At 40.2% G+C, this 26,540-nt stretch overlaps 1 protein-coding gene and 1 pseudogene across 1 annotated transcript; both read right to left on the bottom strand.

Annotated features, from left to right (window-relative positions):
• Positions 1 to 2,298: 2,298 nt before the first annotated feature.
• LOC139568274 (protein BTG3-like) lies at positions 2,299 to 2,989 on the bottom strand (annotated as a pseudogene).
• A 3,286-nt stretch (positions 2,990 to 6,275) lies between these two features.
• Positions 6,276 to 26,540, bottom strand: LOC139532935 (alkaline ceramidase 3-like). Its single transcript, XM_071331089.1, has 11 exons — positions 26,325 to 26,540; positions 17,667 to 17,777; positions 12,119 to 12,171; positions 11,819 to 11,871; positions 11,371 to 11,452; positions 11,236 to 11,271; positions 10,138 to 10,196; positions 9,792 to 9,893; positions 9,579 to 9,683; positions 9,312 to 9,357; positions 6,276 to 9,201 (listed from the first exon to the last, which is right to left on the bottom strand). Exons 1-11 carry the CDS (start codon positions 26,425 to 26,427, stop codon positions 9,148 to 9,150), a joined length of 804 nt encoding a protein of 267 aa, XP_071187190.1. The 5' UTR covers positions 26,428 to 26,540; the 3' UTR covers positions 6,276 to 9,147.

Genomic DNA, 26,540 nt, shown 5'->3' with positions numbered 1-26,540 from the left:
AAATCGGCAGTGTATCAAATACTTGTTCTCCCCACTGTAGTTGACAGGCTACAGAAGAGGCTACGCTAATGCAAAGGAGATTGGAATGACAAGTGGACTACACGTCTCGAATGTTCAGAAAGTTAAACTTACGTTGCAAGAAATCTTATTGACTAAAAATGATACAGTGCTGCTGAAGTAGGCTAGCTAGCAGTGGCTGCGTTGTTGACTTAGTTAGAAAGTGTAGCTGGCTAGGTAGCCTCGGTAACTGGCTAGGTAACCTCGACAATTACTCAAAAACTACACAATTATCTTGACAGCAAAGACAACTATGTAGCTAGCTAACACTACACTAACCAAGTCGTTCCGTTGTAATGTAATAGTCTCTACAGTGCTGCTATTCGGTAGACGTTGGCTAGCTGTTGGCTAGCTAGCAGTGTTTCCTACGTTAAGGACGACAAATAGCTGGCTAGCTAACCTCGGTAAATTAAGATAATTACTGTAATCTACACAATTATCTTGGATACGAAGACAGCAAAGACAACTATGTAGCTAGCTAACACTACGCTAATCAAGTCGTTCCGTTGAATGTAATAGTTTCTACAGTGCTGCTATTCGGTAGACGTTGGCTAGCTGTTGGCTAGCTAGCAGTGTTTCCTACGTTAAGGACGACAAATAGCTGGCTAGCTAACCTCGGTAAATTAAGATAATTACTGTAATCTACACAATTATCTTGGATACGAAGACAGCAAAGACAACTATGTAGCTAGCTAACACTACGCTAATCAAGTCGTTCCGTTGAATGTAATAGTTTCTACAGTGCTGCTATTCGGTAGACGTTGGCTAGCTGTTGGCTAGCTAGCAGTGTTTCCTACGTTAAGGACGACAAATAGCTGGCTAGCTAACCTCGGTAAATTAAGATAATCACTCTAAAACTACACACTCTAAACTACACAATTATCTTGGATACGAAGACAGCAAAGACAACTATGTAGCTAGCTAACACTACACTAATCAAGTCGTTCCGTTGAGTGTAATAGTGTCTACAGTGCTGCTATTCGGTAGACGGTGGACGTTGGCTAGCTGCTGGCCAGATAGCAGTGTTGACTACGTTAGGACGACGAATTACGATAATTACGCAATTATCTTTGATACAAAGACGGCTATGTAGCTAGCTAAGAAGAAATTGCTAAGATCAGACAAATCAAACCGTTGTACTATAATGAAATGTAATGAAAAGTTATACTACCTGCGGAGCGAAGTGCGAAATGCGACCGCTCGCTCCAACCCGGAAGTGCAACACTCACTACCGAGTTCCAAACTGCCTATGAAAGCACAAGAACTGTTTGTCGGGATCTTCATGAAATTGGTTTCCATGGCCGAGCAGCCGCACATAAGCGTAAAATCACAATGCGCAATGCCAGGCGTCAGCTGGAGTAGTGTAATGCTCGCTGCCATTGGACTCTGGAACAGTGGAAACACATTCTCTGGAGTGATGAATCACGCTTCACCATCTGGCAGTCCGACAGATTAATCTGAGTTTCGTGGATGCCAGGAGAACGCTACCTGCTCGAATGCATAGTGTCAACTGTAAAGTTTGGTGGATGAGGAATAATTGTCTGAGGCTGTTGTTCATGGTTTGGGCGAGGCCCCTTAGTTCCAGTGAAGGGAAATCTTAACGCTACAGGATACAATGACATTCTAGACAATTCTGTGCTTCCAACTTTGTGGCAACAGTTTGGGGGAGGCCCTTTCCTGTTTCAGCATGACAATGTCCCCGTGCACATAGCGAGGTCCATACAGAAATGGTTTGTCGAGATCGTGTGGCATAACTTGACTGGCCTGCGCAGAGCCCTGACCTTGACTGCGAGCCAGGCATAATCGCCAAACATCAGTGCCTGACCGCTCTTGTGGCTGAATCGAAGCAAGTCCCCACAGCAATGTTCCAACATCTAAAGGAAAGCCTTCCCAGAAGAGTGGAGGCTGTTTTAGCAGCAAAGGGTGGCCACCTCCATATTAATGCCCATGGTTTTGGAATGAGATGTTAAACGAGCAGGTGTCCACATACCTTTGGAAATATAGTGTATTTGAACAATCTATAAATCTTGGTATTCCAGACATGACTCAGTTCCTAATTGTTAAGCTCTCATTCAGTGACTCATACCTGTCTCACCCACGCTGCCCTATTTATATTTGAGTCATTTAGCAGACGCTCTTATCCAGAGCGACTTACAGTTAGATGAATTGCTCAAGGGCACATCGACAGATTTTCCCCCTGGAACAGGCTAATACTAATGTCAACACTTGCTACAGTGGTCACTAACAGTAAGCCAGGCCTGGAGTTCCACCCTAGTACCCATGCCCCCTTCTCTGGCCAGCAGAGCCCAAACATTTTGTCTGTGAAGGGCTGGGTGTGTCTGCCTTGGGGTCTGAAGCCATAGTGAGGAGGATGTGGAGGGCCGTTATATGATTTACCGGGTACAATCTTCTTCTGCTTGGGCACTGGAGGACGCCACAAAGGAGCAGCTGGGTAGATCACCTGATATGTGTGGAGATTTTAGGGGAAGGTAGGGGGAGGACGGGTTTCCCTGAGGCCACTATACTCATCTGAGGATGAACCGGAGTGGTAGTCAGAAGTCACCCTCTCCACAGTGCTGGTCACCTTCTTAGTTACATCCTCATCACCAAAGAAACTGGCCACCTTGAACGCATGGTTCTTCTCTCCATACATGCAACACACTTCCCCTGAGCAGGCCAAGGTTCTTGTACTGAACCCCACTCTCCTGGCAAGCTCGCAGCAGCTCTGGATCCTCCCTCTGCAACCTGTTCAGCCTATTACACCTGAAGTCCTTTGCTGGGGTTGTCAGGGTACCAATGCACCCTGAATTCTCCTGCAGGGCAACAGTCAACCGCTCCACAAACATGTCCACTTTCTAGGTCTCCAACTTTTTTACCTTCTTGATCAGTCTTTTCAGGAAAACACCACTGCTGCAATCTCCTTTTCCATCATGTTTCACTGATGTGCTGTAATGATGGTCCAAATTCGTAATTGCTGCTCATCAACATTTGGACAACTATAAATCAGCTCAGACTGATGCAACCCAAGCCAAGGGCTTGTGACCACTAAAACAACCTCATAGCTAGTTGTCTGTCTTGTGCAACTCATGCTGAATCATTTGAAAACAGGAAACGCTGGGACTTATTCTTTGCTAATGGCCTTCATCATGCATGTATTACTCTCATTAAAATGTTGGCTTGGCCTTTAGCATGCGCTAAGCCTGCGCCAGTAACCCCTAAGGATACAAGTGGCTCTGTGGCTGTTCTGCAGGCTGTGACATAGCAGCCTACAGTAGCACCTGTGTACCTACCCAATGCCTGAAATGCTAAAAAGAGAGAAACCATGGTTTTATGGGGAGGCATCATCTGATGGAACAGTTCCAATGCCTCCCATCGAACATGCCTCTCCTATAGATATGCACCTGCGCAAATGTCATTTGGTTCAGAAAATACTGCACATTTTGTATGACATACAGTGTAATGAATAAATACTAGATAGAAAACATAAGACTTTATAAAAAACAGACACAACTGAGCGAAGCAGCAGGCTTGAGCGAAATAAGCTTTTTGTGCTTTTGGAACATTTCTGGCAACTTTTATTTAAGATAATGAAACTTGGGACCAACACATGTTGCGTTTATATTTTTGTACAGTTTACATAAGTTTGCTTTCTGACCCTTCACCCTATTTGGGCACAAAATATTTTTATTGTCCCCCACGATGAAGGGGAGAGGACTTTGGATCTTTCTCCGTCCATTAGTACGTTAGTCACATGATATCTCAGACAGTACTGGCCCGATTTTGACTAAACTTGAGTGAATTATGCGTCTTGCCATAGAGATCCGGCATTTACAAAATTACACTGATTGGCCCAAGGTAGGAGATATAGTGATTAACTGAAATCTGTTAGTCACGCAATATCTCAATTGGCACAAGGGGGTTGCTGCGTCATTCGTGAGGGACGACATGTTTACTGTTGCCTTGTTTAACATTTAATTATCCAGGTTAGTCTGTTTCATTGAAATAACATCTCTGTTGCAAGAGAGAACGGGGATGAATGTGAACCTTAGAACAAAATCAATAAATAGCGAGCAGAGACATAGAATCATAATATGTAATTTATTGTACTGTATGTCCCAGGTTTCTATGTGAGGAAACTATTCTATCTACACCATGTTGTTTCCAGCTCTTAGATTACATATTAACTGAAACACGACGTGCAAAGGTAGCACCCCTCCAGAGCTCTGCCCAGTGATACTACCGTCTCAGAGCAGGGAGTGTTTATTACACAGGAAGAATGGCTCAGGGACTTCAGATTGATTACCACTACCGAAAACTTCACTGGGGTTTTTGATTTTTTTTTAAACCTAATTTCCACACATTTGTATACCTTCTACAGTACATGCATTGGTACTTGCTCAACTAAATACAGGGACAAAACTGAGATGCACAAGATACATGATCAAATCTAATTTAAATCAATTCTTGTATTTTGTGGTTTTGTCTTGAGTTTATTTGCATTTAATTCATAGTTTTCACTATCTAATGTGTTAGATCATTCTAATCTTGTATTCTCGCAGCCCAAGAAGAATGTTCTCAGTCATTGAACCCAGAAACTCTTTTGATTGCAAAAGGCCCATAGAATTCACAAAACTAAGAGTAATAATAATAATAATAATATATTTATTTTATATAGCATTTTTCATAATAAAATAATCTCAAAGAAGCTTAAAAACAAAAAACTAAATGACATGTAGTTCTTGGGCTGGACAATAGTCTTCGGCAGAGTGTTAATCTGATAAAATCCCTATCTATGAAAACAAACAATCTACTGTAATTATTGAGGCAGGAAATACACACATTTCCTAAAAACACTAGAAAACCTGCTGGGAAAATGGGATAGTGATTGTGTGTGTTTAGTGTTGAACAGCGTGTTGATTCGATGAGAAGGAGCTGGTACAGATTAGCTATGTTGTAATTCTTTGGTGGAACAGATTTGTTCTGACTTGCCTCTAGAGTCTAAACTGTAAAAACGTCCATATCTGTTCTGTGAACCTTTTTTAATGAGGTTTGTAGTAGAAAATAATAATTACATTTCATATATTTTTTGTCACCCAGTGCATTTTTCAGACTTGTCTGATCAGACTCTAACGGCATGGTGACTCAAAGGAAAGACTAATTGTAATGTTTTTGGGGAGATTAATCCTTGCATTAAGTGTTTGACTCTTGGATAACGCATACTCCTGACCAACACACACAGTTTGTTTGCCCTGGACATTAGTGCCTTCCATGCTCTGTGGGAATTCCACATCAGTTTGCAGTTTCATGTCAACACAACTGCCAGACATCATTATACTCCTACATACTCACATGACAGTGAGTCAATATTGCCTAGCCTATGTACTACACATTTTACAAGTGAGACAAAGAAGAGAGGTCTCTTAGTAAAGCTTTCAAACAATCAAAAACAACCTTCTACAATCTTACAAATTGATATTTTGGCTTGGGGCTGTTCGCTCTTACTCCTCAAACACTTTGATTGAACCTAGTACTTTACAGTACATCTTGAATGTTGTTCACTAGGTCATTCAGGTAAATATGCTGTCTCTTTATTGGCAGTAAACCAACAGTGACGTAGCTCACTACTACTATCTGACACATCTCAAAAGTACATGACCCAAGACCTGTATCTCTGACTAGTTACGATTATGCTCCATCATGATAAGATATATAAAACTGGTGGCAGACATGGTATCAAAACCATGAATCATTCATGGGTGTTTCTTTACTGATCAGTATTTTTCCACTGTATTCATCACTAAACAAGCATAGCATGCTACTGTAGAAGTGTTGGGTGTGTTGTAAACCTGAGATTTCTTTCTGTTAACACTGCCACCCTGAGCTTAGATTATGAATAACATAACTCTGAGCATCAATTGGTAAAGGTTTTAACATTTACCAACTAAACAAACTAAATATATAGTCAATTGTGATTCTGTCATCCAGAATCATCAGATTGAGTATTTTTGTAAAACTACAGTAGGTTCTGGCTATCGATTAGATAACAGATTACATAAAACAAAAGACATATGTTAATTTATTATGTAGCTATAATGGTAGATTGGAACATATCATTTAATCAGACAAGACAGGTTATGAATGATTATTACATGGCCTATCGCATCATCCAAAAAAAGCTATTTTCACCGGCTTTATCACTTTATCACAGTAGACAAGTGTTCCTAAAACACACAGGTGATTTTATTTAAGCAGTTTAGATTGATCGTGAACATCAAGGTCACTAGAAACAAGGCGCCCTTATCAGTAATAACCATCCACCTTCCAACTTTTACAAGCAGTGATTTAAGGTCATTAAATACATTGTAATTTCTAAATGACTACTTATCTCTACTTCATATGGTGCTGCTGAACATATAAACATTATTGTAACCTAATCTGAGATTTGAGAACAAAAACCATGTGAATGTAACCCTAATTAAAACAGTGATATGCATGTGTCACAATATCTGAGCATGTAGCAGTTCAGGTACTCCATAAGGTTCATGGGTTCTTGTATCACACTCTGTATCCACTTCATATCTGTGTTATTCCATTACTTAAGAAAATAATACAGTATATTATTCCCATACATAAGTACATTACATTTTCACATTTGAAGATCAAAGTCACATGAAGTTTCACATAGCCACATCCCCAAAATGCTGCATTGTACGCTACAGTATTTCCCCAATATGTTTACATTTGTGACCCGTAAGAGTTAAACAAATAAAACTGGAGGGTGTTTAGCAGGAAAACCTTTCACAGGACAGGATCCTTTGGCAAATGAACATAACCTGAAACTGAAATATGGCAATCCATGCCATCTAGTGGCCATTAGAAAAGATATGCATGAACTGAACGGTACAGTAGATACTAACAGGTTCAAAAGTGTCATCCTTCAGGCAAATGTGTGTAATTTAAATGATGATAATATGATCATTGATCATATAATAATTTAAATATTGCAGACATGCAGATGCCTGTATTCATTGCTAAGACAAAGTATAGATATCAATTGACAAATCCATCCAAAAACAAACCACTCCAAATTATTTAGTCAGGGTCAGTGGTCAGTCAAAACACTATTTTCTCATCCCTCATTCCTTGCTTTGATAGCAACACCAAAGCTTGTGCAGATATACACTACCATTCAAAAGTTTGGGGTCACTTAGAAATGTCCTTGTTTTTGAAAGAAAATATAATTTTTTTGCAGATTAAAATAACATCAAATTGATCAGAAATACAGTGTAGACATATCTGTATAGTTCCTCTGTCCTCTGTCCAGTGTCTGTGTTCCTTTGCCCATCTTAATCTTTTATTTTTATTGGCCAGTCTGAGATATGGCTTTTTCTTTGCAACTCTGCCTAGAAGGCCAGCATCCCGTAATCGCCTCTTCACTGTTGACGTTGAGACTGTTGTTTGCGGGTACTATTTAATGAAGCTGCCAGTTGAGGACTTGTGAGGCATCTGTTTCTCAAACTAGACACTCTAATGTACTTGTCCTCTTGCTCAGTTGTGCACCGGGGCCTCCCATTACTCTTTCTATTCTGGTTAGAGCCAGTTTCTACTGTTCTGTGAAGGGAGTAGTACACAGCGTTGTACGAGATCTTCAGTTTCTTGGCAATTTCTCACGTGGAATAGCCTTCATTTCTCAGAACAAGAATAGACTAACGAGTTTCAGAAGAAAGTTCTTTGTTTCTGGCCATTTTGAGCCTGTAATTGAACCCACAAATGCTGATGCTCCAGATACTCAACTAGTCTAAAGAAGGCCAGTTGTATTGCTTCTTTAATCAGGACAACAGTTTTCAGCTGTGCTAACATAATTGCAAAATCGTTTTCTAATGATCAATTAGCCTTTTTAAAATTATAAACTTGGATTAGCTAACACAACGTGCCATTGGAACACAGGAGTGATGGTTGCTGATAATGGGCCTCTGTACGCCTATGTAGATATTCCATAAAAAATCTGCTGTTTCCAGCTACAATAGTAATTTACAACATTAACAATGTCTACACTGTATTTCTGATCAATTTGATGTTATTTTAATGGACAAAAAATGTGCTTTTCTTTCAAAAACAAGGACATTTCTAAGTGACCCCAAACTTTTGAACGGTAGTGTATGTATTTTCGGTAAGCCTTTATGATATCTTGCGTTGTGAAATGCACTTTTTTTGTAATACTACACATGAAAATAATGACCCTGTGGAATTTCCACTATGATATAAATGGTACTGAATTTTGTGCAGTGGAACAATCCTTAGATGAAATTGTATCATATCCCTTTGATTTGTTAATAATATTAAAGTAAATCATCAAAAACACAATCTCAGAGCAACTTCAGATTTTGCAATGCAGATCCACACTTGGCATACATCAAATATATATCCAATTGAAGTCAGAGTTTTCCTGTGTGACCAATCCCTTGCAGAGGACAGAAATGGACAAGATAATTGATATTAAACCTTTTCCTGTGTCTCTGTTTCAGTCCCGTCTGTGACCAACACACTGCATCATCTAGACCAGATTCCCTCAGAGGAGGATGGATGGGTAACAAACAGTTCCCTGGTCTAAACACAACCATGACATACAGCCAGATAATGCCGACAACCTGACGTTATTATGGTTTGTGAATATGCTAAGGTGTTATATTGAATGTTATAATAGATACACCAGTATGATTTATATATATATATTTTTGCGGTATCCATATTCCAGGAAATATGTTCGAGTAAATTTAAACAAAATGTCACTACAACAACACCACCAAAATCTAATAATCTACTATATTGTGATAGATGAAAGAGAAAAATCATATAATTCCATGTAAACTCTCAATGCTATACTGTACTTGGCAAATCGTCACAGTGCAGAACCAAAGGGTCCCCGGAGTGGTAGGTTGGGGTGTAGCCTGCCTGCCCTCTGGTAGTGGGGTGCATATGTCCCATAGACAGCAGACTGGCAGGTCAGGTCAGGTTGGCAGACTGGCAGGTCAGGTCTCTGTGCTGATGCCTGTTGAATGGCAGTCACCATCCTTCATGGTCCCCTGTCACTCAGCTAGTCTTTTGTGCCTCAATGTGCAACATGGGCCACACTCCACATAGGAACTGATTGAACACATTGTAGACCAGTGTTAAGTTAGTGTTGGTATTGTGGTGCCAAATACACAAGCATAGGACTGGGATGTGTTGATGAACTGGGAGGAGAGAACGCTTACCTTTACTTTTGGTCTGTGTTTGAGAAAGGTTGACCTTATCTGGAGGCTACGTGACAACAGAACATTTTCGATTTTTTTAGTGATACATTGTTGTAGGAATCATCTAATCAGTCATTACACTTAAATCATAAACTAAACTACGCAAGATACCAGTCAATTTTTCATCCAACAATGACGATGTTCTTGAAGCAGCATAAATCAATTTAAGTGGGAACAAATACAAAGAGCAGATCCTATATAAAGCCTATAGATCTATTCATGGCTTACCTGAAGAGTATGTGTAGGTAGGAGCCCAGGCCTGTGAGGATGTGCCACCAGGCATGGAACTGTGTCACCGCCCCAACAACAGGGGGCAGTCTCTGTCTGGTGGATCTAAAAGGAGAGTGGCGAGCAAAGAGAGAGAGTTTTACATTTTGATTCTGTCTACAAATGGATGTCCATATTCTGTTGGCAGCGTTTGTCATTTGGTTGTACATTTACCTGAGTGAGTCACAGGCCAGATTATCAATGTTCCACAACAGGAACCCCAGCAAAAAGACACTCAGGGAGATGTAACACACAGGTTTGAGCCAGGGATACACCCTGCAATGGAAACACATGGAGTCCGATGAGATGTATAAACACTGTTATAATATAGCCCTACTTTGTACTGTAGTTTCTGAAAATGTCATCCAGAATCACAAATATCAGGATACCAGCAGCATCCAGTGAGTGAGTGGTTATTAAACAATTGATATACATTGTAAGGATGATAAATGTACTCTTGACCTCTCAGTTAATTTCCCAAACTACTGGGCCACATTTCTGCTGCCACACTGCCACTTACCATGTAACTATGAAGATAGAGCGCATCACCAAGCATGCTACAAGTGCACCATACATGACCTGAGGGGTGAGGACACACAAAGAACACGCTTTGAAAAGCAACCAAATCTAGACCTGTCATATTTTACAGTAGCATAAACCTGGTGTTTTCAGAACAGAGGTGAAATGAAGTGTGAGGTGTATAATGCACATGTTTTCAACCAGTCTGCTCAACACTAAACCTTGATAGACAACACTACTGTACAGCATGTATATGTTCCAACCACCAGGTTGTGCTAAATCCATGCTCAAATAAAGACTGCTATTTTGTGACGGTTAATGGGACGTATAAATGGTCACCGTTGTTGTATTGTATCTAAATGGGTACACTGTAGCAAATCAAATACTTGCATCAGTTTGGTAAGAATCCGTTTAAATAATATGCTGACATATGCTGATATAGAGCTCATGACCACCTGCCATCTAACTGTCTCCAAGGACCACAATGGAAATAAGCCTTTGGGCTTTAATGTGTTTTTATCCTCAATCATTTTTTATGTATGTAATGTTGTCTACGGCTGGAGCAGACTACTTCTTTTAATTATCTAATAAATCAATTCCATGTCCGCTAAAACTGACTGTTGTGGGCATGTTTATGGCTAAATGTTTGCCACCATGGAGCGGTGGGGTTTAGTAAGCAGAGAGGGCTCTGAAGTGTAAACAAAGGTTGCTTTGTCACTTTGTTTCTGTTGTTGTGGAGCAACACAGACGCTTCTCTAGACTCTCAATATCCACAGCCTCACTGACTATTGTGAGGTATGCTAGGGAGGAGTTATAATACAACTGTAACCTGGAGTTGTAAGATCAGACTGAGCCATAGTCAAAAGGTGTTGTGCGAGATTGTCAATAACCCAAAGTGATAATGCTGCAAATATTAGATTCCTGAACAGAGACATTTGAACGGACATGCCACAATAGCAATCTAACTGGATCTAACAGGACCTCATGTCCGGCTGTTTCCACAGTTAGCCAGGGGCAATATGTACTAATGAAACAGTAAACTCTAAAAGCAAACAAAGAGCATGCTCACTGAAGAGCGAAAATGTACTCTCTTTCTTACCTGGTGAAAGACTGGCTCTTTCCATTGTAAGTACACCTGGGAAAAAGAGAATTGAGATAGTGACATTAATCATTGACATATAGTCATGGGATGAAAAGGGACAAAACAGTTATGTGGGAAATATAAGACACTCACCACACTGACTGAGACACTGAAGATGAATAACAACATGATAGGGAATACACCCAGAGTGTTTTTTTGCTTGAAGCATTCATATCTGCAACAGAAAAAATGAATTAATTTCTCATTCCTCTAATGAAACACATATTTGTAATTATAGACATACTGTATACAGTAAGGCTTTTGAGAGGGATGGAGAGCAAGATGATGAAAGATGACCCAGTTAAAATGGGGGAAGTGCAAGTGGCACTGAATCAATAGACATCAGCTCTGTTACATGTCATCTATAGCCATGAAAAATGTGTGTTTTCTTGGGATAAATCAATTGTAGGATTGGATTAACTTTTAATTGATCACATGTATACTGCCCTCAAATTACTTTCAGTGGGCTTTGGGCCTGGGCTGCTCAATGGCAATGGCACTGTGAAAGTTGGAGTGTAAATTCATTATGTTGGGTACTTACAGACAGTAGACAAAGACACAGGTGCTGTAGATCATTGGCAGCTCATCCAGCAACTGTGGGGGACAGACAGCAGAGACACAGATAGTGATGTATAATGGGATGGTCGGCGCAAACCTTACTTATAAGGAGAGTTGAAAAACAGTTTCATGAGCATTCTGCAGGAAACGATGAGGTGACAATTTTTATGTCCTTAACAGCTGAAAAAGTCCATGCAATTATGAGAACACAGTGATCTATGGTGGATGCATACAGTATGCTGACAAATCATGATTTATTTTTAGATACTAAAAGTCAGCTCACCTGCATCTCATATTGCAGCGTCATATGGAAGCACCAGGAACCAATGCCAACAGCTGGAACAAAAGAAGAGATCACATCAAACAACCAGCAAGAAGCACAGACATTCAAACCCATCTTTCAAATAAAGGAAAGCATCTTGATAATGCAATTTCAGTCTAAAAAAACTCTCACTTTAAAAGACATTAGGGACAAGACTAACTTTTCCAAATCCTTGTGACTGTAAGGTTATACTATAGGTCATATGGGTCAAAGATGAGACGTGTAAATTTGGTGTCCGAAGGCCATTCATTTAACATAAAAAGATAAATATGTATGAATATTATATTAAATCACTCAACTCTTACCCTTCTTTGGACCCAGAAATATTTGTTTTGCAAACTATTAAATTAAGTTATTGAGCTCTAAAGCGTCAAAATGTTCTGCAGTGTAACTGTCCGGGTTAAAATTCTAATGACAAAGGTGTTTTCAAAATGTAGAAATTCATCCTAAAAATATAAATGAACACCCATGGCATAATTGTGTTAGTGTTTGCAACAATATATAAACCCTGTCTTTCAAAGATAACTCGTAAAAATCCAAATAACTTCACAGATCTTTATTGTAAAGGGTTTAAACACTGTTTCCCATGCTTGTTCAATGAACCATAAACAATTAATGAGCATGCAGCTGTGGAACAGTCATTAAGACACTAACAGCTTACAGACGGTAGGCAATTAAGGTCACAGTTATGAAAACTTAGGACACTAAAGAGGCCTTTCTACTGACTCTGAAAAACACCAAAAGAAAGATGCCCAGGGTCCCTGCTCATCTGCGTGAACGTGCCTTATAGGCTGACCACACCGCTCGCGCTATGTTATTCAATTATTGCACCCACACTGCTCTCGCGCGCCAATGAGCGTCTGCGTTGCCAAGTGCTAAAATAGAAATCAGTTATATTTCTGATGCAGATCGCGCTGCAAGTCCTGCATCTCCCATCTCCTCATTGGTTTGTAGAAGCAGGTACCCACGTGCCATCTCCTCATTGGTTATACCCACGTGGGTGACTGAAGACGAACGAGGTCAGTGGCGGTGATGCACCTAATTTATGAAAGTTGCCAATCGCAATATAACGTCAAGAAGAAAATAAGAAGTCTGGAAGGAAGAGAGATGACTAGAAACGATTCGGTTGACCGTTTTATGTGTGGATTAATTGTCGGAGTAGAGGACCTTGGGCATTTCAGGTAAAATAACAACTCAATGTTTATATCCCAGGACAAATTAGCTAGCAACAGCAAGCTAGCTAAATAGGACAAATTAGCTAGCAAGAGCAAGCTAGCTAGCTAAATTGCCATAAATATTTAATGCTTTTCGACCTGTTCCCAAATTAATGTAATTGGTTCAGAGTTTGTTTTGATATTTTAACCTGCGTGTCGTGATCACGTTTGGTGTGGGGGGACCAAATACATTTATGCACGATGGCGCACAATGGCGCATGCGCGCAGCCGGTGTGGGTTCCGTGTTAGGCATGCTGCAAGGAGGCATGGAGACTGCAGATGTGGCCAGGGCAATAAATTGCAATGTCCGTACTGTGAGATGCCTAAGACAGGGAGACAGGGAGACAGGACAGACAGCTGATCGTCCTCGCAGTGGCAGACCACGTGTAACAACACCTGCACAGGATCGGTACATCCGAACAGCACACCTGCAGGACAGATATAGGATGGATACAACAACTGCCCGAGTTACACCAGGAACGCACAATCCCTCCATCAGTGCTCAGACCGTCCGCAATAGGCTGAAAGAGGCTGGACTGAGGGCTTGTAGGCCTGTTGTAAGGCAGGTCCTCACCAGACATCACTGGCAGCAACGTCGCCTATGGGCACAAGCCCACCATCGCTGGACCAGACAGGACTGGCAAAAAGTGCTCTTCACTGACGAGTCGCGGTTTTGTCTCACCATGGCTGATGGTCGGATTCGCGTTTATCGTCAAAGGAATGAGCGTTAAACCGAGGCCTGTACTCTGTAGCGGGATCGATTTGGAGGTGGAGTGTCCGTCATGGTCTGGGGGCGGTGTGTCACAGCATCATCGGACTGAGCTTCTTGTCATTGCAGGCAATCTCAACGCTGTGCATTACAGGGAAGACATCCTCCTCCTTCATGTGGTACCCTTCCTGCAAGCTCATCCTGACATGACCCTCCAGCATGACAATGCCACCAGCCATACTGCTTGTTCTGTGCGTGATTTCCTGCATTTTTCCGCTGGCCATGTCAGTGTTCTGCCATGGCCAGCGAAGAGCCAGGATCTCAATCCCATTGAGCACGCCTGGGACCTGTTGGATCGGAGGGTGAGGGCTAGGTCCATTCCCCCCAGAAATGTCTGGGAACTTGCAGGTGCCTTGGTGGAAGAGTGGGGTAACATCTCACAGCAAGAACTGGCAAATCTGGTACAGTCCATGAGGAGGAGATGCACTGCAGTACTTAATGCAGCTGGTGGCCACACCAGATACTGACTGTTACTTTTGATTTTGACTCCCACTTTGTTCAGGTACACATTATTCCATTTCTGTTAGTCACATGTCTGTGGAACTTGTTCAGTTTATGTCTCAGTTGTTGAATCTTGTTATGTTCATACAAATATTTACACATGTTACGTTTGCTGAAAATAAACGCAGTTGACAGTGAGAGGACGTTTCTTTTTTTACTGAATTTAGAATAGTGGGTGACATACTGTATCTAAAAAAATATTTTAAAACTTGAATAACCTTTGTCCGGACTTTTGCGCTTCATCAATGTCATTCAGTATAACAAAGGTAAAAATACATTTTAAAGCATATCACATGATGGTAATCATGTGACAGTGTGTGACATCACAAAGAAGACACATTGAATACCCTCTATCAATGTGATTAGGTGAGTAAATCTCTGAAATATTTGATGATTTCACCTTTTCACCCTCTAGTAACCTTTGTAACAAAAACACATATCCTTCAGTACAATACAGAAAAAAAGCTATATATTAAATATGAAAAGGATCATCTTTATTGGTCAAGGTCATTACTTTATATAGATGGCCAAGGAACTGCCTGTTAAATATGTTTATGTATGAAATACGTCCTTCAGTATCACGCTTTTGTCCTTCAGCACAACAAAGGTTTAATGTTATACCACAATGTCACCCGTTATACTGAATGACAGTTGCTTTGTTATCCCATGTTTTCACTAGTTTACAACATTTAATCATGCAATTCATATTTACTTGTTGTATAAATACTGAATATTATCATTTTAAACTATTTCATGGCATTTTAAGGTATTTCAAGGCACATTATCTTTATAATGTAGATTGTCGTTGTCTAATAAGGAGAGGGCTGCACGGCACAGACAAAATGTTAACGCAGATCCAGTTACTAGGGAGGAAAGACTAGCCAGAAGACAAGCAAGGTATTGTTTTCATGGTTTCATGCAACTGTCAGCAACAGAATAGGATAATAGGATGTAAAGCTGGGTGGATAACGCTTAACATTAAGTTGCACTATTACACTGTAGTTAATGTTTAATTGCACTGCAATTAAGGTATAACTGATGGATTATATCAGTTAATAACAATGCATAATTACAACATTAACTATCTTGTAATAATTGTGTAATAATGCAACTTAACGCAACATAAAGTGTTGCCGCAGGCTCAAATTATAGTAAAGTGATTATTATTAACATTAGCAATGAAATAGTAACAAAACATCTTTGAGAGAGAATGGGAGAGGGAGTTGATTTAACTTTTAAACTTTGATTAAGTGTTATCATTGTTTAGCCTACAATTAATAGACTACTAATAACATTTAATGGGTGCGAATCCTACTCTGTGCCAGTGTCATAACTATTACATTTTAATTTTTTAGCTATCAGAGAAGAAAGAAGGATGTCAATCCTGATCATCCACCCATCCATGCAAAGACACAATCTGATGCTGAAAAAAGAGGGGAAAATGGAGATTAAATCAGAGGCACTGTGAAAAAAATCAAACAAATGAATGTGGTGATCAACTTAACTCCAGTATCCACTGAAGGAACCTCTTTTGAGCAGCCCCCTGAACAACTTGTACTAGTACAACATTAATCCTGCTTGAATTAAATTGTACCTCATGTGTCAGTTGAACTATGTTGCATAGTAAAACCCATGTTCTTTATGTGTGTGTCGTATGGGTCATTTCTCTCTCTCTCTCTAGTATGGACGCGATCTAAGTTCAGCTAGCCTGCACATTTTAAACATCTTATCCTGTTTTTTATACAGTTTTATAACTTCAAAAATAGTTAAAAGAAAATACTATTGCTGCTACTCATAATAGTTCATATGATCATTATTGTTATTGCTGAAGGAATCACTTTTAATCAATATTCGTGGGCCGTAGTGATATGTGTCATTCAGGATAACAAAATATTGTCATACAGTATAACAGCAGTATTTTATATTAAAATACAATAACTTTGTTTTGTTGACTCAGAGTGACAAAAACAAATCTCAAAGGATGAAGTGAACGATATTTTCATAGACTTTAGCATTTTCTTCAGTGTAAGGCAGGACATTTTTGTAAAAACCTTCAACAAATTTTGAGTTGTACCCGTGACACATCAAATATGTGGTATTCAAAATAAAATAATGTAATTTTGTTCTGGGTAGGTTTATTTCTGCCAGTCTAAGCATTTATATATAACCTTGTGATTATGAAAAATGGGCATAAAATTATTTTTTAAACACTTTGTGTTATACTGAATTACATTTTACTAAGGTACATTCATATGAATCACAAAAAAAAAAGTATTGGCTTTATTCTATATCTAATGTAAGGGCATAGGTGATACTCCAATGAACATAAAAAGCATTTTAGGGAATTGTAATTGCTGTTTTATTTTTTTGCTACTTTGAAAACCTTATACGTCTTTGACCCATATATGTATTATCAGATAGGAGTAAATCATGCTAATAATTCCAGATGCCTATGGAACACTTAAATCTGGAGGCAAAAGAAACCTGTTTAGGCAAGGGGCTGGCTAGCGGAGTAGAACACTTGAAAAAGAAAAGGAGAGCCGTACACTAGGAGCTCAGATGAAATAATTTAACAACCAACGTCTTGACAGACAAGCTGTCTTCATCAAGGTACAATGACAAACACTGCATGTCACTAGTTTATATAGTTTCAAAGGACACACAGGTGTCTGTAATCATGGCCGGGTGTGGCTTGATTTCATTGGTTAATTTACAGATATAAATAGAACATATAAAAAGCATGAATGGATAACATACAATCATAGATACAAATAGGTTACATAGGCCTACAAATTGTAAATGTTTGTAGGCCTATGTAGCGAAATTTGATCTACGATTGTATGTTATCCATTCATGCTTTTTATATGTTCTATTTATATCTGTAAATGAACCAATGAAATCAAGCCACACCCGGCCATGATTACATACAGACACCTGTAATTATACCCTGATGAAACATTGGTTATTAAATTATTGCAACTGAGATCCTAGCGTGTGCGGCTTTCCTTGTCTATGGAACACTTACCTGCCAGTCCAAGGAAGGAGTAGACGTAGCGGTACTCTAGGCCGTCTTTATACGTCTGGATGGCACCGTAGATAGGAGGCAGGATCATAATCAGGTTACTGACAGTGTTCCCTGAACAACAAGATAACAGACAGAGCAACTGTCAGCGGAAGACAACACAACATGTACTGTATGACAGCAAACAACAAACACAGTCATTTGGTGTATATGAGTAGTGTCTCTTAGCAGACAGAAAACAAGGTTTTAGAGAAATAATTGTTTTTACATTCTGTAAGCAAGATTTAGACTGGTAGAATTAGTTTAATTTAGTCATTAATTTGAAGATTTCACCACACCCAGTGATGGTTAGTGATCAAGTTAGGAACAATCAAACCATTTAACACATAGACTGATGGGAAATGGACATGCTAATGATTAGAATGGTGCTTAACTTTTTATGGCTGCAGGGGCAGTATTGAGTAGCTTGGATGAAAGGTGCACAGAGGTGCACAGAGGTGCCAAGAGTAAACGGCCATAGTTGCTAATATATGCATAATATAGTCATAGTTGCTAATATATGCATATTATTATTAGTATTGGATAGAAAACACTCTGAAGTTTCTAAAACTGTTTGAATTATGTCTGTGATTATAACAGAACTCATATGGCAGGCAAAAACTTGAGAAGAAAATCCAAATTCTGAGGCTGGTCGATTTTCAACCAAGATCCTATTGAAATCACAGCGAGATATGGATGAGTTTGCACTTCCTACGGCTTCCACTAGATGTCAACAGTCTGTAGAACCTTGTCTGACGCCTCTACTGTGAAGGGGGGCCGAATGAGAGGGGAATTAGTCAGGTCTGCCATGACCTGACCATTCTTTGACCATGCGCGTTCACATGAGAGGGAGGTCTGTTCCATCGCTCTGAAGTCAATGTAATTCTCCGGTTGGAACGTTATTCAAGATTTATGTTAAAAACATTCTATAGATTGATTCAATACATCGTTTGACATGTTTCTGCTGACTGTTACGGAACTTTTGGACATTTCGTCAGCTTTTAGTGAACGCGCTTCCTGACGTTGGATTTGTTTACCAAACACGCTTCAAAAATAGCTATTTGGACATAAATGATGGACATTACCGAACAAAATGAAAATTTCTTGTGGAAGTGGGAGTCCTGGGAGTGCATTCCGACAAAGATCAGCAAAGGTAAGTGAAGATTTATAATGCTTTTAATGAGTTTTGTTGACTGCACAATTTGGGCGGGTAACTGTATTGGCTTGCTTTTGTGGCTGAACGCTGTTTTCAGATGATTGAATATTGGGTTTTGCCGTAAAGCTTTTTGAAATCTGACACAGCGGTTGCATTAAGAACAAGTGTATCGTTAATTCTATGTAAAACATGTATGTTTCATCAAAGTTTATGATGAGTATTTCTGTTATTTGACGTGGCTCTCTGCAATTTCTCCAGATATTTTGGAGGCATTTCTGAACATGGCGCCAATGTAAACTGAGGTTTTTGGATATAAATATGAACTTAATCGAACAAGACATATATGTATTGTGTAACATGAAGTCCTATGAGTGTCATCTGATGAAGATCATCAAAGGTTAGTGATTAATTTTATCTCTATTTGTGCTTTTTGTGACTCCTCTCTTTGGCTGGAAAAATGGCAGAATTTTTCTGTGAGTTGGTGGTGACCTAACATAATCGTTTGTGGTGCTTTCGCTGAAAAGCCTATTTGAAATCGGACACGTTGGTGGGATTAACAACAAGATTACCTTTGAAATGGTGTAAGATACATGTATGTTGAGGAATTTTAATTATGAGATTTCTGTTGTTTGAATTTGGCGCCCTGCACTTTCACTGGCTGTTGTCATATCATCCCGTTAACGGGATTGCAGCCATAAGAAGTTAATGGGGCTTATACAGCATGCAAGAGGTAAAACAGTAAAAGAGCTCCCTGGCTAACTCAGTTCTTTGTTCCTCCTGCATCCAGAGCTTGAAGCCTAGTCTCGGAAATCTCAGACGTGGCGCATTGTTTACATTGTGGGAGGCAATCCGTCTGCCAACACTCTTAGAAAAAAAGAGTTCCAAAAGAGTTCTTCGGCTGTCCCCATAGGATAACCCTTTTTTAGTTTCAGGTAGAACCCTTTTTGGTTTCAGGTAGAACTCTTGGGTTCCATGTAGAACACTCTGGGAAAGGGTTCTACATGGAACCCAATAAGGTTCTACCTGGAACCAAACGGGATCTTCAAAGGGTTCTCCTATGGGGACAGCAAAATAACCCTTTTAGGTTCTGGATAGCACCTTTAAGGGAGCTTTGCTGCTGTATTGTTGCTTGCGCTGCTGGATACAAAAGAAAAGGATTCTTAAAATAATATTCTTACAAATCTAGGTACAAGAATCAGAAATGTACAGTTGAAGTCGGAAGTTAACATACACTTATGTTGGAGTCATTAAAACTCGTTTTTCAACCATTCCACAAATGTCTTGTTAACAAACTATAGTTTTGGCAAGTCGGTTAGGACATCTACTTTGTGCGTGACACAAGTAATTTTTCCAACTATTGTTTACAGACAGATTATTTCACTTATAATTCACTGTATCACAATTCCATTGGGTCAGAAGTTTACATACACTAGGTTGACTGTCCCTTTAAACAGCTTGGAAAATTCCAGAAAATTATGTCATGGCTTTAGAAGCTCCTGATAGGCTAATTGACATCCTTTGAGACAATTGGAGGTGTACCTGTGGATGTATTTCAAGGCCTACCTTCAAACTCAGTACCCTTTTTGCTTGACATCATGGAAAAATCAAAAGAAATCAGCCAAGACCTCAGAAAAAAAATTGTAGACCTCCACAAGTCTGGTTCATCCTTGGGAGCAATTTCCAAACACCTGAAGGTACCATGTTCATCTGTACAAACAATAGTACGCAAGTATAAACACCATACCATGCAGACATCATACCGCTCAGGAAGGAGACGCATTCTGTCTCCTAGAGATGAACGTACTTTGGTGCGAAAAGTGCAAATCAATCCAAGAACAACAGCAAAGGACCTTGTGGAGATGCTGGAGGAAACAGGTACAAAAGTATCTATATCCACAGTAAAATTTGTCCTATATCGACATAACCTGAAAGACCGCTCAGCAAGGAAGAAGCCACTGCTCCAAAACTGCCATAAAAAAGCCAGACTACGGTTTGCAACTGCACATGGGGACAAAGATTGTATTTCTTGGACAAATGTCCTCTGATCTGATGAAACAAAAATAGAACTGTTTGGCCATAATGACCATCATTATGTTTGGAGGAAAAAAGGGGAGGCTTGCAAGCCAAAGAACACCATCCCAACCATGAAGCACGGGGGTGGCAGCATCATGTTGTGGGGATGCTTTGCTGCAGGAGGGACTAGTGCACTTCACAAAATAGATGGCATCATGAGGCGGGAAAATTATGTGGATATATTGAAGCAACATCTCAAGACATCAGTCAGGAAGTTACAGTATAGCTTGGTCGCAAATGGGTCTTCCAAATTGACAATAACCCCAAGCATACTTCCAAAGTTGTGTCAAAATGACTTAAGGACAACAAAGTCAAGGTATTGGAGTGGCCATCACAAAGCCCTGACCTCAATCCTATAGAAAATGTATGGGCAGAACTTAAAAAGTGTGTGCGAGCAAGGAGGCCTACAAACCTGACTCAGTTACACCAGCTCTGTCAGGAGGAATGGGCCAAAATTCACCCAACTTATTGTGGAAAGCTACCCGAAACAGTTGACCCAAGTTAAACAATTTAAAGGCAATACTACCAAATACTAATTCAGTGTATGTAAACTTCTGACCCACTGGGAATGTGATCAAAGAAATAAATGCTGAAATAAATCATTTTCTACTATTATTCTGATATTTCACATTCTTAAAATAAAGTGGTGATCCTGACTGACCTAAGACAGGGAATCTTTACTAGGATTAAATGTCAGGAATTGTGAAAAAATGATTTTAAATGTATTTGGCCAAGGTGTATGTAAACTTCCAACTTCAACTGTAGGTTGGATGTCTGTTGTACATGATTTATGTTTTACATTAGGCTGGTGTTGTACATTACACACACACCTGTATATGTATGTGTATGTATGTATGTCTTTCAAAGTCAAATTTCGGTTGGACCTTGTGTGTAATTGACCAATAAAGTGATCGTAATCTTAATCTTGTGTTGTACATTAGGCTGACTGACTTCCGATCAAATAACAGCAGGCATGCCCCAAGGTGCTGTATTCAGTCAAATGCCAGGAATATTCCTGTTAAACGTTTCCGTACGTTGAATTTAGCAAACATGAGGAGAATCTCCTGTTTAACATACTCTGACCTACCTTGATGTGCAAGCAGCACTACTATTGTTCTCCTCTGCTGAGGTTTTGAAATCTGAGCTCTAGCACACACACAATAGCACAAAAATTGTGGTTGCCTCTTTCCTTGTCTGTCTTCCACATAAAACTTACTGAACATTGCACATTCTAGGCCTTTTATTCTACAATTTGGGACCCATTTAAAAGTCAAACCAACCATTGCCTAAAGCTCGACTAGTCGTGTGGACAGCCTGGTCTCATAGACTAGACGTAAGATAGATGTAAATCCGGGACACGCAAATTAGTATGATATGTAAAAAATATATATTTAACCTTTATTTAACTAGGCATTTGGTATGGTTACATAAGACAAACAGCTACTTAAGGCAAAAAAACGAAAGTAGGGTAGTTGGCCGGGGCGGACGGATGGGCGTATAATGCAAACATCTAGAAACCCAAAGGTTGCGAGTTCGAATCTCATCACAGACAACTTTAGCATTTTAGCTAATTATCAACTTTTCAAATGCTTACAATTTTTTTTCTACTTTGCAACTACTTAGCATGTTAGCTAACCCTTCCCCTAACCCAAACCTTAACCATTTGAGATAACCCTTCCCCTAACCCCTAGCCAACGTTAGCCAGCTAGCTAATGTTAGCCACCTAGCTAGAATTTATAACATATCATACATAACATATAGTAAGTTTTGCAAATTATTAACATATTGTTTGTTTTGAAAATGTGTAACATATCATCCGAAATGAGTGCTGGACATCCAAAATAATACATATCATCATAATACATACCTGCTCTTTAATAACTTGTTTTATTTCTTATTCTTATCTATATATTTTTTTTATTGAATTGGTGGTTAGGGGCTCGTAAGTAAGCATATCACTGTAAGGTCTACACCTGTTGTATTCGGCGCATGTGACTAATGTGACTATTGTGACTAATACAATTTGATTTGAAAGGTAACGTCATACTAAATGGAGTATCTCGGGTTTACGTATAGAATAATAAAAAATGCTCTGAGACCAGGTTGCAGTGGACTGTGGAGTATCAGTAACACTTGAAAAAAAAATATTTAACCATTATTTAACCAGGTAGGCCAGTTGAGAACAAGTTCTCATTTACAACTGTGACCTGGCCAAGATAAAGCAAAGCAGTGCGACAAAAACAACAACAGAGTACGTTTGTTTACACATAAACAAACGTACAGTCAATAACACAATAGAAAAATCTATGTACAGTGTATGCAAATGTAGAGAGGTAAGGCAATAAATAGGCCATAGAGGCGAAATAATTACAATTTAGCATTAACACTGGAGTAGATGTGCAGATGGTGATGTGCAAGTAGAGATACTGGGGTGCAAAAGAGCAAGAGGATAAATAACAATATGGGGATGAGGTAGTTGGGTGTGCTATTTACAGATTGGCTGTGTACAGGTACAGTGATCGGTAAGCTGCTCTGACAGCTGACACTTAAAGTTAGAGAGGGAGATATGAGTCTCCAGCTTCGTGATTTTTGCAATTCGTTCCAGTCATTGGCAGCAGAGAACTGGAAGGAAAGGCGGCCAAAGGAAGTGTTGTCTCTGGGGATGACCAGTGAAATATACCTGCTGGAGCGAGTGCTACGGGTGGGTGTTGCTATGGTGACCAGTGAGCTGAGATAAGGTGGGGCTTTACCTAGCAAAGACTTATAGATGACCTGGAGCCAGTGGGTTTGGCGACGAATATGTAGTGAGGGCCAGTCAACGAGAGCATACAGGTCGCAGTGGTGGGTAATATATGGGGCTTTGGTGACAAAACAGATAGCCCTGTGATAGACTACATCCAGTTTGATGAGTAGAGTGTTGGAGGCTATTTTGTAAATGACATTGCCGAAGTCAAATATCGGTAGGATAGACAGTTTTACGAGGGTATGTTTGGCAGCATGAGTGAAGGAGGCTTTGTTGCGAAATAGGAAGCCGATTATAGATTTAATTTTGGATTGGAGATGCTTAATGTGAGTCTTTAAGGAGAGTTTACAGTCTAACCATACACCTAGCTATTTGTAGTTGTCCACATATTCTAAGTCAGAACCGTCCAGAGTAGTGACGCTAGTCAGGAGGGTGGGTGCGGGCAACAATCGGTTGAAGAGCATGCATTTAGTTTTACTAGCATTTAAGAGCAGTTGGAGGCCACGGAAGGAGTGTTGTATGGCATTGAAGCTCGTTTGGAGGTTTGTTAACACAGTGTCCAAAGAAGGGCCAGATGTATACAGAATGGTGTCGTCTGCGTAGAGGTGGATCAGATAATCACCAGCAGCAAGAGCGACATCGTCGATGTATACAGAGAAAAGAGTCAGCCCGAGGACTGAACCCTGTGGCACCCCCAAAGAGACTGCCAGAGGTCCGGACAACAGGCCTCCGATTTGACACACTGAACTCTATCGGAGAAGTAGTTGGTGAACCAGGCGAGGCAGTCATTTGAGAAACTAAGACTATTGAGTCTGCCGATAAGGATGCGGTGATTGACCGAGTCGAAAGCCTTGGCCAGGTTGATGAAGACGGCTGCACAGTACTGTCTTTTATCGATGGCGGTTATGATATCGTTTAGGACCTTGAGCGTGGCTGAGGTGCACCCATGACCAGCTCGGAAACCATGGTGGAGAAGGTACGGTGGGATTCGAAATGGTCGGTGATCTGTTTGTTAACTTGGCTTTTGAAGATTTTAGAAAGGCAGGGCAGGATGGATATAGGTCTATAACAGTTTGGGTCTAGAGTGTCACCTCCTTTGAAGAGGGGGATGACCGCGACAGCTTTCCAATCTTTGGGGATCTCAGGCGATACGAAAGAGAGGTTGAACAGGCTAGTAATAGAGGTTGCAACAATTTCGGCAGATCATTTTAGAAAGAGAGGGTCCAGATTGTCTAGCCCAGCTGATATGTAGGGATCCAGATTTTGCAGCTCTTTCAGAACATCAGCTGTTAATAAGATTTTAAAAAATAATTTAAAAGATTTAAAAAGGAGAAGCGGGGGGGGGGCTTTGGCAGGTTGCTGCAGGGGGTGCAGAGCTGTTGGCCGGGGTAGGGGTACCAAGGTGGAAAGCATAGCCAGCAGTAGAAAATTGCTTATTGAAATTATCGATTATCGTAGATTTATCGGTGGTGACAGTGTTTCCTTGCCTCAGTGCAGTGGGCAGCTGGGAGGAGGTGCTCTTATTCTCCATGGACTTTACAGTGTCCCAAAACTTTTTGGAATTAGTGCTACAGGATGCAAATTTATGTTTGAAAAAGCTAGCCTTGGCTCATTTACATGGTCACAATTAGTAATACTGTGTTACTACACATTTATAAGAACAATGTAAGTGTTCTGTTATCAGTTCCCAGTTCTATGCCTTTTTTCTTCATATGATGCATCATGCATGTAAATAGTCATTCAACCCAGTGTTTTCACCTTCCCGTGGTCATGAAGGAGAGAAGACAAGGAGTGTTGGGTCACTCAGTGTAATCTGAGTCACGTGTGAGTCAGAGAGCGAGAGAAAGGTAAAAGAGCAGTAGTCCAACACAATTAACTATGACCCACTTGACATAGTTCCACTTTAAATACAATGTTGCTTCATGAAGTGCCATTTGTAGCCAGATCAGACCTTCGTGCATTTGGACAGCTGTTAACAGGTCAATGGGCGTTGTATCCTCAGAAAGCCTAGTGCCTGCTGCACTCATAATTTTTTATCGCTCTCATGTATCATTCAGAAAGGTATGCAAAAGAAAATCACGAAAGCCGAGTAGCTAGTTTTTATCTTGGAATGGAACTCTTAGTCTTCAGGTTAATTATCATTCATATAAAAAAAATTGCGGGTGTCTATGTGAGAGGCTGTGCTGTCCCAGAATGAAGCTGCAGCTGTCTTGTAGCGACTTTAATGTGGGTAAATTTTATGCACCAGTGAATCAATGTATAGCTAGCTCATTGATATAACGTTAGCTAGATAGCCTATTACAGTAATAGCAACGGTACTTGAAAGGGCGGTGCTGCAGCTGCAAGTGACGTTCTGAGTCATTAGCAGGTCTGCGTCGTGGCATCGCACACGCAACTTACTTACCGGTATAAAACATCACCGATAAAATTTATCGGTTATAGTTATAGGTCTATTAAGATAAAATATAAAAGCACCTTGATCTACTGACGCGAGCGTAAGGGAATGTCGTTGTCACCACCAGGCTCATTGTCATGATGTTTACCTATTCCGAGACGGCCTTCTGCAAGGATCCACATCCGTGTCTATTGCATTCGTTTTCGTGTCCTAAAACTCCAGTTTAGCCATACGCATGGTGTCAGATGTACTTACAGAATTCTGCGATGTAGAAAGAGACGACATAATTCTCCTCACACCAATCCAGCGTTGAGGTTGGTCGCCCCCAATATCCCAGTCTGTCTGCTGAGGGAGCCATGATGGAAAAAACGAACGGGAGCGCTGTGTGTGTGAGGGAGGAGTACAGAATCTTTAGTAGCCTACTAATGGATTAATGACTGAGAGGCTCCCTCCATTTCCTCAATTACAGTT

The sequence above is a fragment of the Salvelinus alpinus genome, chromosome 1, assembly GCF_045679555.1.
Source record: "Salvelinus alpinus chromosome 1, SLU_Salpinus.1, whole genome shotgun sequence".
Lineage (NCBI taxonomy): Eukaryota > Metazoa > Chordata > Actinopteri > Salmoniformes > Salmonidae > Salvelinus > Salvelinus alpinus.
This window is presented reverse-complemented; position numbering and strand designations above follow the sequence as displayed.